This window comes from Echinops telfairi, unplaced genomic scaffold (genome assembly GCF_000313985.2).
Source record: "Echinops telfairi isolate 266 unplaced genomic scaffold, ASM31398v2 ScPeMD7_5868;HRSCAF=6743_0, whole genome shotgun sequence".
In the NCBI taxonomy this organism is placed as follows: domain Eukaryota; kingdom Metazoa; phylum Chordata; class Mammalia; order Afrosoricida; family Tenrecidae; genus Echinops; species Echinops telfairi.
In genome coordinates this window covers 18,080,642-18,095,206 of record NW_022109767.1, presented here as the reverse complement: position 1 = coordinate 18,095,206, position 14,565 = coordinate 18,080,642, and the positions used below count along the sequence as shown (strand labels likewise).

The following is a 14,565-nucleotide window of genomic DNA, read 5'->3' as shown; positions in this document are numbered from 1 at the left end:
TTACTTGCATCTACCTTTCTTGGGTGTCAAAGCCAGGAGATTGGAGACAAAGTGGTGAGCATCTGTCGGGAAGTAAGCACCTGCTAGCAGTTGTTTGTGTTCTCTCGTCAGTTCCTTATGTTGTGATATAAAAAAGAAACCAAGAAAAAAAATGACTGCAGTTGAGTTGATTCCAGCTCATAGTAAACCCCTATAGTGTTTCCAAGACTATAGATCTTTATGAGAGCAGAAAAGCCTCATCTTTCTCCTGTGGAGCAACTGATGGGTTTGAACTATTGACTTATAGTTACCAGTTCAATGCTTACCCAACATTGCCATTAGGACTCCCTGTGGTGTGGTACAAATCTTCCCCCCATAGATCCAGATCCTATCGTTGTTGTTCCTTTTCTTTTGGAGCTGTGAGAAAAACAGGAACTACTGGGAGCACAACAAAAAGAAACCTAGCACAGGGTACAAGGCCTGGTCTTTTAGGTCTTTCATACGAGCTATGTAATCCTGGGCAAGTTACCAACTCGTTTATTTTCTGTTTCACATTTGCAACACAAAGAATTTGTCAAATGAAGTTTCATTTCACCCCTATCATCTTAACGCTTGGTTTTAAAGGTTACCAGCCAATTTTCTCCTCCACCATAAGATTGAATATAGATAGGAAAAACTCTTCCAGAGTTAGGGTCAGCAGACTACATTCATTGTAACTGCTGCACGATTTTTCCAATGTCAATTATTGATTCTTTTCTAATCCTTCAACCCCTCATCCCCTGAGAGCAGAAGGTGCAGAAAGTTAGAAAATACCTCCTTTCACCAGACAGCCTTCAGATAACCCAGAGCATAAAAAAGGAGGTCAGCCCTGGCCAAGAAGGCTAATTCTCAAATGTGCACGGTCCGGCTTGTGTCAGCCATGGAACTCAATGCCATGACGTCTGCCTGTAGCCATAAATCAGTCACATTCATCCCAGAGGAGGCCTAAGGAAACCCTGTGCCCTAAAGGTTTGCATCACTGTTGTGTTATTCTGCCGTTCTCGGTGCCATGACTTTGGTGGGCGATTGCATTCAATGTAGTATCTGAATGAAAATACCAACTTGGTCGCACTAAAATTCTTGGGTAAAAAAATTCTTAATTTATCTACTAGGTGACAAACAGCAATGTTTTCCTTCGTATACCCTATTTAGAGTCAAATGTTTTTTCCTTTAACATGTTTTATGTAACAAAAATACCAAAATATGAAGCCTGTATTTGTCAACATAGCCTCCATTTAAATCTGCACATGTATGAAGATACTATAACCATTTCCTGTGCATTTTTAAACCTTGTTCTCTGAAATACTAGCTTTGGGACAAATTGGTTAATCTCCTTCAGATTGTTTATCCATTGCATCAGAGATACCGACATTGAAAATTAGTTGTAAAAGTTAAACGAAATATGCCAAGTGCCACATATATTCAATCAATTGTGGCCATTCCTAAAATAGTCTGCCATTGATATTGCTAAGCACTGATTGAACCAAATCAATGCGGGCTGCTGATACCCAGTTCTTTTATTTTCAGGAATGTTTCTTCAGTGGGTTCTGTGTGCTGCAATATGGTTGGTAGCCTTGTTGGCCAATCTAATATTACATTGCCCTAAATTTTGGCCTCTTGCAATGCTTGGGGGAAGCATTTGGGCAACAGGTAACGTATGCTGTGCCATATTCTTTACTACTTAACACCATAATCAAAATAACTCTCACTCACAATAGGAAGAAACAGCACAAGCAGTAATTACAAATAATCTTTAGTCATAAATATTAGAAATTAGTATTTCTTTTTTTTAGATATTCATTAAATATTTTGGGTGTATCTCTTCATTCTAGTCTCTTAGTAATTTTTCTCTAAATGCCTGGCAGTAAATTATTACAATCGAATATTTCAAGTGCTCTACATCTGTTCAAGTATACCTGTTACACTGTTTTAAGTGGCCTAGCCATATTTGTAGCTAGCATGTTTATCAAAGCATACTGATTAAATTAGGTAGTCTTTGCAGACAAGTCTCCAGGAACAAATCTCTCTTGGAAGAAGTACAGCCAGAGTGCTCCTTAGAGGCAAGGACGGTGAGACATTGTCTCGTGTACTTGGGACATGACCCTGGAGAAGACATCGAGCTAGGGAAAGTAGAGAGGCAGTGGAAGAGAGGAAGGCCCTTGCTGAGATGGATTTACACTGGAGCTACAACATAGGCCCAAGCACAGAAACAATGTGAGATACCCCGGGACTGGGCAGTGTTTCCTGCGGCTGTGCATGGGTTGGAAATGATTCAAGGGCACCTAACAGCAACCAGTCTCTACAAGTCTTTAAGGACTTGGCCTAAAAGGAGGCAAGGACTGATACATTGTCATTCCAAAAATACCTGTTCACAGAAAACCAAGAACCCTTCCTCTGTTGTCTGAAATTGCGGTTGTGTTGTTTTGAGCTGTTTCCCACTCATAGCACCCCAATGTATACAACAGAACAGAATCCTGCCCAGTCTTGTAACATTCCCACACTCGTTCTTATGTTTTAACCCATTGTTGTAGCCACCATGTCAACCCATCTCATTAAGCGTCTTCCTCTTGTACACTGACACCCTACGAGGATAATGTTAACATTCACACTTTAAAGAAGCCTGGTACGGAAGCTGCGTCCAATGCAACAGTTCATTTGATTCCCTGACTGCTGCTGCTGTGGCTATTACGTCTCCAAGCTAGCTGAAACCCTTGATAACTTCGCTATCGTCTGCATTCATCACGATGGCTATAGGCCCAGCGGTTAGGTAACTATATAAAATGAATGTCCTTGGCTTGAATAATCAGGAATAGCTTCCTTTTATTAATGCAGATCGAACTCCAGAAAAGCTTTGCTAAGTGAATAAAATCTTTAAGGACCAAGAATCTTTAGAAATCATTTGTTCAAAACCAAATAGATTTTGAAGTCATGTGTAGTGTACTGATTTAATTTGAATCTCTGAGGATTTAAATGACTTAGTGGAATTGATAAGTTGGAGGCTAGAACTAAGAATTAAACTTTTACACTTTTAGTACAATTTAAATGAATACATTTTATCTCTATCTTAAAATGCTTATCATGCATAATGGGAATGGGAGGCAGAGAAAGGAATTCATCTAGAAGTTCTTTCTAACCACTGGAGTATTTATTCTCACCCACCAGGACTGAGAAGTGTAGAAGGTCCTATTAGAGAAACGGGGTAGATATGAATGTTATAGGTCATAGTACCTGATTGAATGGGGGGAGTGGAAAAAGGAAGGAGCCAGTCATGGTGATGCAGCATGTGTTTTTGGTGATTAGGAAGGCGATGATATCGCTGACATCTGTGACTCAAAAAGGGGACAGCATGTTTGAAAGAGTAAATGATGAGTTCAGCTTGGGACCTCGTGAATTTGAAGATTGGAAGTTCCCACATGATCGGACAGCTGCTGGCAGCTCTCTCACCCATAGTTTGGAGCGAGGCATTCAAACTCCAGAGGCGGATCTTGATAATGGCATGGCAATGGGAGCACGTGCTTCTAGCTGACAGCCGAAATCCTGGGATTAGGTGAAGTGCATAAAGAAGAATAGATCAAGAGGAGGAATACATTCAAAATATTTCTTTAAACCAAACCAATAGCGACCCGATAGGACAGGGTAGAACTGCTCCCTGTGAGTTTCCAAGACTGTAACTCCTCATGGGAGTAGAAAGCCCCCATCTTCCTCCTGTGAAATAGCTGGTGGCTTAAAACTGCTGACCTTCAGTTAGCTGCCAGACATATAACCGCTGCACCAGCGGGTCTCCTGAAGTACCTCTCCAGGATGCACTTGGGTATGATGAAGAATAGCAGCCAGAGAAAGAGCTAATGGAATAAACATGACACGATGTGGCCATCCTGCAAACCAAGAAAAGAAATAGCTCATGAAGAGATTATAAGAATGAAGCGAGAGGTTACTGGTTGAGATCTGGGGCAAAAGAATCATGGATTTAATCGAGTGCCTCTCGAGAGAACAAGGCAATGAAGTTAAGGATCCAGAAGTATCACTGAACATGGAGGACCATATTGCGACTGAAGCCATCTGCCCTGTTTGACTCAGAGATTTTACTAGTATGTCATGTTTGGCAGTGTCTGGGACAAGCCATGAGACTAGGAGTGAAGAGTTCAGCATAGTTAGGCAAAGAGCTAATTAAAGATTTTCCTTTGAAAAACTTTGCTCTAAGCTTCGTTCCTTTAGCAATTATAGTTAATGCCAGAGAAATGTTTATCTTTTATTTAAAAATGGGCAACTATACTTTAAGTAGTAAATGTGTCCCAATCTGCCAAGCCTCCACTTAAACTAGGTTAAAAACATTTCAATTTATATATGTGTTTTCTGTATTTGAAGTAACACTTTTCTTTTGTATATTAACTCTACAGGAAATATTGCTGTTGTCCCAATTATTAAAACCATTGGCTTGGGCCTTGGCATATTAATCTGGGGATCATTTAGTTCCTTAACTGGCTGGGCAAGTTCAAGGTAACACAAGTCAAACTTTTTCAACTAGATTCCTTGTGGTCATGCTATAGTTAATACAAGTGCTAGGGATGAGACTTACTGAGGGCCAGCATGTGATTGTTAACTTCCCAGCAGTCACAGTTGCGAAGATAGACACATCAAAAATAAGCCACCTTTAATAATTATTTGTCCTGTGTTATAGATAAGTTGTCTAGATATCTCATCAAATGTAGTCAAGATTTTTAGGTAGCAAAAGTTAGGAAGGAGAAAGGGAACTGGTGTTTATTTTCCCTTTCAATGGTGTGACAAGTTGGTGGTCATGTGCCTACATTATTTGCATATAATTTTCAAAGATTATTCTAAGAATTACCATACTTTATTAAAAAAAATTCTCTAAAGGAGTTTGGAAAATACGCTAAAGGTTAGGGAACTAATCAGTCAAGATTCAAGCCTTAAATTTTTTTATTCTAAATAGCCTGCTTTTACCCTCTAGACCTCTCTATGTTCATCAGCCAACTACAACCCAGTGGGCTACATCAGGCATCTCAAGTATTTCTATAACTAAAACTTGAGTTTTATATGTTTTCGAGGGTTACATTTGCCTATATTAGTAAACTGTGAAAGAAGCCATTCTATTTGGATGGGGCTTCCAGTTGTTTCAGCAGCAGTGGAACAAGGCAGAAGTGAATGTTCCCACAACACGTCCAGACTGTGGGCTTCAGAGTTTTGAGTGATTAGCTTCTTCTTTCTTTTGCTCCATGGGCCTTCTAGTGATTTTGCAATCTCCTCCAAGAATTTATCTGAATAGGTTCTTGAGACATCAAACCGACAAAACCTAAAATTGCTACCTTTTGACCCTTTAAGAAAACATTTGCAAACCTTTGCTGTCCAGCTGCACTGTCCAGTATGGTAGGCACGAACCACATCTCGCTATTTATATTTAAATTTGATAAACTTTAGTAAGATGAAACTTTCAGTTCCTCGGGTGTGCAAGCCACATCTCAAAGAGACACATTTGCTAGAGGTTACTTTATTGGACAAATATAAGGCAGTCCTACCTCACGAAGTGCAGTTGGATGGAATGTGCCAGCATGCTGCTGCCCTCAGTCAACATTGGGAAAATGGATCGAATGGGAGATGTTACCTTCTGTTCGATGCCCCTTCCAGCCCACAGAACTACAACAATCTCAATGACAGCAAACTAACCTCAATACATTCTGTCCCTTCCTTTCTCTCCCCAGTCAGCTTTTTAGTAAGGCTATGTTTTTTCTCTTGCCTCACTTATTTTGTTGTTGTTGTTGACACTTAGATAGGTCTCAATGATTGTTGGTAGCCATCACTACAGTGTCAATACATGGGGGGATGGGGGAGAAGTAGAGATGCTTAATCAAACAGATATTTAAAAGTCTATTTCAAATACTCTACAAAATCCCAGTCAGTTTATTAGCATCATATTAATTACTTGACCAAAATATTTTTCCTTCCTCATTAGTCTTAATAAGAGACAATAGCAAGTACTTTTTAGTAGACTAATATTTAATCTTCATAACAAATCTAGGAATTAGATACAATACTATCCGCTTCTTAAACAAGGGAAATTGAGACACAGTAAAGGTAAGTGACTTATCCAAAGTCACAGACAGTAGGGGACCCAGGATTTGAACCCTGAAATCTGGTTCTGAGTCCATATCCTTCAACGTGATGAATGAGCATGTTCTCCAGAGTATCGATCACCATGTGATGACTTTGTGAACGTCTAGGTTCGGCTGGTTTGGAATGGATGCACAAGAAGTGTCTAAACCACTGCTCAACGACATTGGAGCTGCGCTATCAATAGTAAGGTACGCAGCCATTATTAGTGATGTAACTACTCTCCCAAATGTTGAAAATATTTCTTTTGAAGATTTGTAGGTGCTGCGGAACATATGCACTCATCTTCTACTTGAGCATGTTGGTTCCTACCTAGCCAGTGGAGCCATGGAAGCAAGGCCTGGTGATCTGTGTCCCTAAATATTACAGCAAGGAAACACCACCACCACCACCACCCCCCACCACCCCGGAAGAATTCCACTCTGTAATACATGGGATTTCCCAGGGTACAAAGCAGCTCAATGACCACTGATTTTGCTTTGGGTTTGGATGAAGTGCATTTTCCTAAATCTACATTTTAGAAAATCTGTAGGATATTTTGCTCAAGTTCTTCATTTACAATGACAGACTGGACTTTAGAAGATAAAAAGGATCAGAGGTGGATTCAGGAATCCCGGCTTTTGTTCTCAAGGCCTCTGAGACCCTGAGAAAATGGGTTAACTTCTATGAAGCTCAGTGTTACTCTATGAAATATAGAAAGACAATCATAATATACTGTAGCTCATAAATTATTTTGCAAGCTAAAAACTGTGACACTCTTAGTTGCCCTTCCCCTGGCTCCTTGAGTGTGTATCATCCTCAGCCTGTGTTCCATAGGGTCTTCAATGGCTGGTATTTTGCAAGTAGATCATCAGGTTTTACTTTCGACCTTCAGCCTTTTGATCAGCAGCCAAGTACATTAATTGTTTGAACTCCCAGGGACACCCCCAAAATATTATATAAATGCATACTGGCTTTCTGCCACCTTTGTGATAACCATTGATTCTCTCTTCTATTGACTACTCAGTTACACTGTATTCCCCACCCCATCTTCCATCTTCATAGAGGAAAATCAAGTTAAAATGATTTTAAAATCAGGTTTAAAATCGTTAAAAATGAAAGTCCATGAAGAGTTTTATTGAAGAAATAGCGATAGCTGCGGTTGGGCAAATACTCCGCCATATGGTAAGTGTTACTAGGAGTTGTAGGCATACAGAAAGCACTTAAATGGTTAAATCAGGGGCTAGTAACAATTCTCTGATTGGCTACAGCAGCGAGGTCAGTTAAAGGCGGGGTAGAGAAAAGCATTTTTGACATAATATTTATATAAATTCAAAAATAAATAAATAACTAACCCTAAACCTGTTGCCATCCAGTCAATTCTAACTAGGGCTGCAAACCACAAGACTAGCAGTTCAAACCCACTAGCCACTCCGTGGGAGAAAGATGAGGCTTTCTGCTCGTGTAAAGATTTATAGCCTTAGAAAACCACAGGGCAGTTCTGCTCTGTCCTAAGCTGTCAGAACTGACTTGACACCTGTCTGGTTTGGTTTGGGTTTGGGAGGTTTATAAGACTAAATCTTTATGGAAACAGACTGCCATATCTTGTTTTCCTGCAGAGCAGCTGTTTGATTGTAACTACCACCCTTCTGGTTCACAACCCAGTGCTTACCCCCTTCGCCACCAGGTTCCTTACAACTGGCAAAAATAGACTGCAAATGGCTGTGGTTGCCAAGGGGGTCTTATGACCAGTCACAAATAATGGTAAGAGGATGATAGGACAGACATAGGCTAGACCCTGGATACAGAGTGGTTAAGTGCTGGGCTGCTAACTGCAAGGTCAACAGTTTGAAACCACCACCCACTCTGTGGGAGAAAGACACGGTTTTCTACTCCCATAGAGATTTACATATACTCTTGGAAACCCATCAGGAAAGTACTACCCTCTCCTGTGGGGTCGTCAGGAATTGGAAATACCTGGATGGCAGTGAGTTTCTTTGTTTTTCAGGAACAGGTTAGTTATTAAAAGATCTCCCGAGATCTAACACACAGGATTTTGATAAAGTTTGAGTACAGATTCAGTTGTTGCCTAACCACAAAGCCTTAATTATTTAATTTCTGAGCAACAGGGTTTGAATCTGTGTGATGGGTACAGTGAACCTTACCATTACAGATATTTAAATCGTTAAATTGTTCAACCACTTTTATTTTAGGTCAGATGTCTCCATTTTATCTCAACTTTGCATCACCTGTCTCGTCACACACTCACTTTTGTTTTCAATTTCATTGAGATTTTTCTTTTCCCTTTCTTTTTTCAACTGTTGGTTGTGAATTTGGTGGAGTTTTACATATCAAATCATCTGTTCTGTATTTTACAACTTCAGCAATTTATTAATCCTTGCATTAGTTTTCCCTACACCAGCCCACCCCCACTTTATCCCATTTCCCTTTTGTTCGATGGATGTAGCCCTGGCAGTCTAGTGGATTATGCAGTGGGCTGGTAACCACAAGGTCAACGGATCAAAACCACCAGCTGCTTTGTAAAAGAAAGATGAAGCTTTCTACTCCTGTAGAGCTACAGTCTCAGAAACCCAGAAGGGCATTCTACCCTTTCCTATACGGTCAATAGGAGTTGGAATCAACTTAGGGCAATACGTTTGTTTGTTTTCTGTGGTATATTACCTTCCCCTTCACCAACTCAGCACCTATCTACCCTTGACCCTATGCTTCACCCTGCCTTCCTTCCCCTCCCACCCCTGGAAACCATCCATCTGTTTCTTTCACTGTCTTTTAATCCAACTAGATAAAAACTTTCTCACCTGTGAAAATACTTACTGTATGAACGTTGAAAGGGTTCTTCTGAATCTGTATACGAAGTGTATGCATCTTTACTGGGAAACAAATAGCTTTGACGCTGTTCATGGATGTGTTCGGTCAATAAACCTCTCAACAAAATCGAAACTGCCAAACCAAACCCAGTAACCAGCACGTCCGTTCTCATAGAAAGTCTCTATAGAGCTTCTCAGGCTGTAAATCTTGGCAGACTGCCACCTCTTCCCCCCCTGCAGCCGCTTATCTGTGCAAACTGCCCACCTTTTGGTTAGCCACCCATGGCGTCGGGCACTGTGCCACGGGGCTCCTTCTTACCGGAACTGGGTCATCTTAAATCCAATCTCCTTTCCTCTCGGAAATCCATTTATTATCCCTGTCAGAGCTTCACAGAATTGAGAGCACTGCTTGGAAAGGAAAAACCTTAGGCCTTTATTATTTATTATTATTATTCACTAGGGAAAGAACAGTATATTTCCCTTCTTCCAGTAATGATGGCTTTTCCCCAGCCACATTCTGGAACAATCTCTTCATCGTGGAAATGTTGCTTTAGAGAGTGGATCTAGTCCAATTGAAGAAGAAATAACACGGGTTATCCTAAAATGGCAGGATTCTGACACTTTGGTTAAAGGAAATTTGATGTATCTTGTACAATTCCTACAGAATTCATATTGCTTTGAATGACTCTCATAAAAGCAATGTTACTTTTACAACAGGATGTTTTATGCCTGAGTTTTCACTTTATGGTTATTTAAAGCCTGTTTCCTGCATTGTTTTTCATTGCATTTCTTTCTTTAGAAACAATACCATCACTAAAGTTATAAATCAGTTATTACTGTTCTATCACATCTACTCTGGGGCCTTGAACACATCATTGCTCTCAGCCTCAGCTGTTTCTTCTTTAAAGTAGAGATAATGGATACTTAGTAGTACCAATCTTATATTAAATAAAATTTATTAACTACTTTTACATATAACTAGACATATGTAAAGCTCTATACACTAGCCAGCTTTTATTAATAATTCTTCTGTGAATCGGAATCGACTCAGTGGCACTAAGTTGGGTTTTAGTTATTCAGTGCACAGAGGAGCCCTGCTGGCGCAGTGGGTTACAACTTGAGCTGCTAACCCCAATGTCAGCAGTTTGAAACCACCAGCCATTCCTTGAGAGATAGGTGAGGCTTTCTATTCCTGTAAAGATTTACAGTCTTGGAAACACATGGCGACAGTTCTAGCCTGCCCTGCAGGGTCACAGCAAGTTGCAATCGACTCCACAGAAGCGTTATTAGTTGACTACGTCTAAGTACTTTCTCCTCTTTGGGCAGCCACAGCTCGGCACACAGCTGCGTCAGTGGTTGGGCCTCAGGATCATGCACGTCTGTTTGGAACTTGGTTTGCGGCGAGGAAGAGCAATTGCGTCACCCCAGAGTGCATCTAGAGCCCCTTCTCTGTCTTTACTGACTTTTCATTGCATTTCTTAACTCAGTTAAATCAATTTATTCTGCAAGACAATCATTTAATAAACCTAGAGCTTCAGGGTCAATGTAAGAAATATTTGAAATATGGTTATGTTGCTTTCTTTTAAAAAATTAGTTTGTTAATGTTCCTCTCTAGTGCCCAATATTTATTTAAAGGATTGGGTAAATTATCTCTCATCTTTCAATTTCCCTTGTGATAGATTATGGTAAACGTCAGTCATTCTGTAAAGCTAAAACCACACGAAGTATTTTTCAATAACTGGGCTTGAATTCTGGGGATTGTGTGTGTGTGCACACGCACACACACACACACAGACCTACTGGAGCAGAAAAGGGAAGGAGATATGATACAAAATTGTGTTGCTCACTGTGGCCAGACCTAGCCTCTACTGAACTACTACTACTGCAGAAGCTACTAAAGCCACCATCGAAACAGAGTCGTTTCGCCCACCCTTTAATGTTTCTATCAAGTACCTCCCCTTGGTAGAACCTAAACGGAACATGGTCATGCTGCCAAAAGGATCTAGGAAGTAATGGCTTTCAGTCCTCTCAGCGTAGGTTCAGTGAGGCACTCCTGGTTCCAAGGTGGAGTCTCACCTTCCATGTGGGAGCCCTGGGTTCACTTCTAAGACAATGTACTTAATTCTTAGCCATCACTGGTCTGTCAGTGAGGCTGTGTGTGTCTAGGATGCTGAATGGGTTTCATCAGAGCTTTGGGACTAATGTGGAGTAAAGATAAAGGCCTGAACTATTGTTCTGAAAATCAGTCCCTGAAAACCCTCTGGATCTCACCAGCCTGATCCCCAGTTGATTATGGGCTAGGACCCATCAGCATTTTGTTCCATTATGCACGGGGTCATTCTGAGTTGGAAGCCAATGTGAAGGCAGCTAATCACAACAGGCCTAACTTTAGGAGAGAATATTTGAGTGTAGGAGTGCAGCAGGCATGAAGACATCATCCAGGACACCCTTTCTTCTTTGACTTTACAGAAGACCCAGAAGCTCATTTCAAAAAGCAGATTTTTTATATATTCAGGGGAAAAATGTGCTTTGGCTTGTCCCCAGATTCTGCTCTTCTTTCCCTAAGGAGTTGTACTTACTCTCACAGCTGCAGCTATTAACCTATTTTATGTTTCTGTTCCTGAGACACCCCCAAACTTTGTTTCTAGCCATCAGCTTTCCTCAGGGCTATAGTCCTACCTAACCACAAAGCAGTCTAGACAGCTCTCTGTGCGTGCCCCGCAATTCCATCTGGCTCTTATGTGAAAGTATGCAGACAGGGCCTCGCCACCAGCACTAGGCTTAGTTCCTCTCGCTCTACTTTCAACGTTTCCCTCTCGCTACTTTCAACAAAACTGAAAGGACTTGTTTTAGTTTTTCATTCCTGACAAACTGGTCCTCCCTTCCTGAGTTCCTTCTCTCAATAAATATTCAAATTCCAAACCTCCTTCATCTTCCATGTCTTTACCTTTAAGGTAGTTAATTTATTGTGCCAACCTGGCCGATAAACACATGTGGGGTTAATTGAAGACAGAGAGATAAATGGCTCAGTGAGCCTCGCCTTTCAAGTTCTCGGGTCTCTTGCTTTGTGATGGTCGCACCAGGGTGCAGCTCCCTTAGCCAGTTCCCTGCTTCAGCTGGCAAGGCTCACTTCCTGCAAGACATCCCCAAGAAGAAGGCTCATGGACCTACCCCGAGGCAGCCCTGGGTGCTGGAGCAGCTGTGTGGAGACCCCTTCCAGTGCTGAGATGCTTATACGTTCACTGACTCAGCTTTCCTCCTGCAGTCGGCATCATTGCGTGCGTTTTGTGAGATGGAGGAGGACTTTGTGGACTGGTGTTGGACATATGGGTTAATGTTGGACTTGTGGGCTTGAGCAGCACTGGGCTGGGATGTTTTCTTGATGTGCATGTAACCTTTATATAAAACTCTCTTATACATGAGTTTCTGTGGATGTGTTTCTCTAAAGTACCCAGACTAACACTCCCTTTAACCCCAAATCCACATATAAAAGAAGCACACCAATCTGCTTGGTGTCCTCAGTGCTGCTGCCTCTGTGGAAGCTACCTCTCCACCAGTGCTCTCCTTTCTGTCACTCTGATGTCACAGTTATCTCCTGGATGGAGGAGATTTAGCATGGAGGAATCTTGGGACCCAGAGCATTTGCTCAACTTCTGACTGCTCTCTTATTGGATGACACCGAGCTCTCTTTTTTCCATTTCTGAGATGGCTCATTGTACACTCAGAAGAATGGTAAAACTGACCAGTCCCCACGTTAGAGATCCACACATCCTCTCTGCCTGCTCCCACCCAGGTCATTTGATGGGAGGCAGAGAAACTATAGCTAGAAGAACCAGACCACGCAAATTCACTGCATCCCATCGTCACTGTCATGCACATATTTCACTCTTGATACATTTAAGTCGATTTTACCCACTCAGGTTTGCTGTGTTAAGTACTGTGAGGATCCTGAGGGAAAGATAAGATGTAGCGATGTGGCTCCTATGCTTTATTGAGTTGAAAAATCTTTAGGGGGAAAAAAGGTCTATGCATGGAATTGCATAGAAAATGGCTTGAATTGTGTTGTGGCAGTTCTCAGTGTTGGGCATATTCAGTGAGGAGGCCCCTCATAGTTGTCTCCTCGTAGTCAGCAATTGGCTTATGCTTTAGTTTGAGCAGAAAGACAAAGATGAGTCGTATGGAGAGTTAACAAAGGACCATAAGTCAGGAAAAGTGACTGTGAAAGATTGGAGTTGACAGAGGGTGTAAAGTAGCAAGTGGTGAAGAATAGAAGAGTTCATGTATGAAATTATGTTTCGTACTGTTGGTTGCAGCAAGAGGCAGCAAACAATAAAGGTGAAAAAAGAAAGTTACAGTTCTGATAGCTGGGAATACAGAGCCATTCCAATTTTAAAGCAAGTGAAAACCTGAACTAACGAAGCCAGCTAAGAAGTTCTCATTTTTTATACAAAGATAGCATATTACATATAGGTTCACTCTTCTGCACCTATTTAGCTACCTTACTTTAGACTCATAAGTGCTTTTAAATTTTACATTGTTTTAATTTTTAAACCATGCAAATATATTCCAAAGCACTAAAATGAATTAAGTAATAATTATACCGCAGTTGCACATTTGAAGTGAATTTAGTGTATTAGTACATCTTACCTTCTCTAACTACTTCAACAATCAATAGTAAATGGACAATTTGTTACAAAGATACTGTATGAGAATAGTGTTCTGAGAGAAATGTGCATCTGCGTGAGTGATTGGCGTAAGAAAGGAGTGGACACATAGTAACTTTGGGGAATTGTCTCTTGATCCCACTATGGAGCTGTACCATTTTGTATGCACATCCGTGGTATATGAGAATGCTTGTTCTCTGCAGTTTTACCAACTAAGAATGTTTTGAAACTTTGAGGGTTCTTCCCATAAAAGAGAAAAGACATATTATGTTGTTGTGGTTTTTACTTCTCTTTCTCTTACAATACGATTCCAGGGTGAGCAGGATTAAAAGAAAAAAATAGGCCTTTGACTACAGCAATGGAATCAGGAGGAAGGAGAGCTTATGAGTTCAGCTTTTGACCTATAGAAATGAAGGGACTGAGAAACACTACAAGGTTGGCCGTTGTAGAGAACTGGCGAACCTCTGAAGGACATACATTGGACTAATCATGATGTCAGTTTGACTTGCTGGTTTAAACCGTATTTCCCCTTAAAAGTTAGGCAGCTTAATGAGCCATCCGTAGTATAGTCCCTCTCACTGACACTTCTTTTCTTCACAGTGCTTTCATATTTTTGCTCATCAAAAGTGAAATACCAAGTCACACATCTTCCCTGGACAGCACACCATTAATAGTAGAGCAGGTGAGTACGATAGCTGATGGTGTACTGAGAGATCACAGGAAACCAAAGCATAGATTTGAAACAATGACAAGTTTTGTTGTTGTTGTCTTTTCATTTAGGCCTATAGAAAACATTTCATGAATTCCTTATGGGTGGGTCTGCGTACCGGTTCATTAATATTCCAAGAGAAAACTCAGCAAGCACAAAGGTTGATTGAATCTCATTAATATTACACCCCGGTCAAGAATTTTATGTGCAACCATGTATATTGGAATGTTTTAAATCTTTT

The 14,565-nt window shown here is 40.9% G+C and overlaps 1 protein-coding gene across 1 annotated transcript in view; it reads left to right on the top strand.

Moving 5' to 3' along the window:
- Window positions 1-1,547: 1,547 nt before the first annotated feature.
- Window positions 1,548-14,565, top strand: part of TMEM144 (transmembrane protein 144) — a 39,452-nt gene continuing 26,434 nt past the window's right edge. The window contains exons 1-4 of the mRNA XM_004708735.1: window positions 1,548-1,668; window positions 4,416-4,515; window positions 6,255-6,335; window positions 14,216-14,297. Coding sequence (XP_004708792.1) covers window positions 1,548-1,668; window positions 4,416-4,515; window positions 6,255-6,335; window positions 14,216-14,297 — 384 coding nt within the window. The remainder of the gene's footprint in view (window positions 1,669-4,415; window positions 4,516-6,254; window positions 6,336-14,215; window positions 14,298-14,565) is intronic.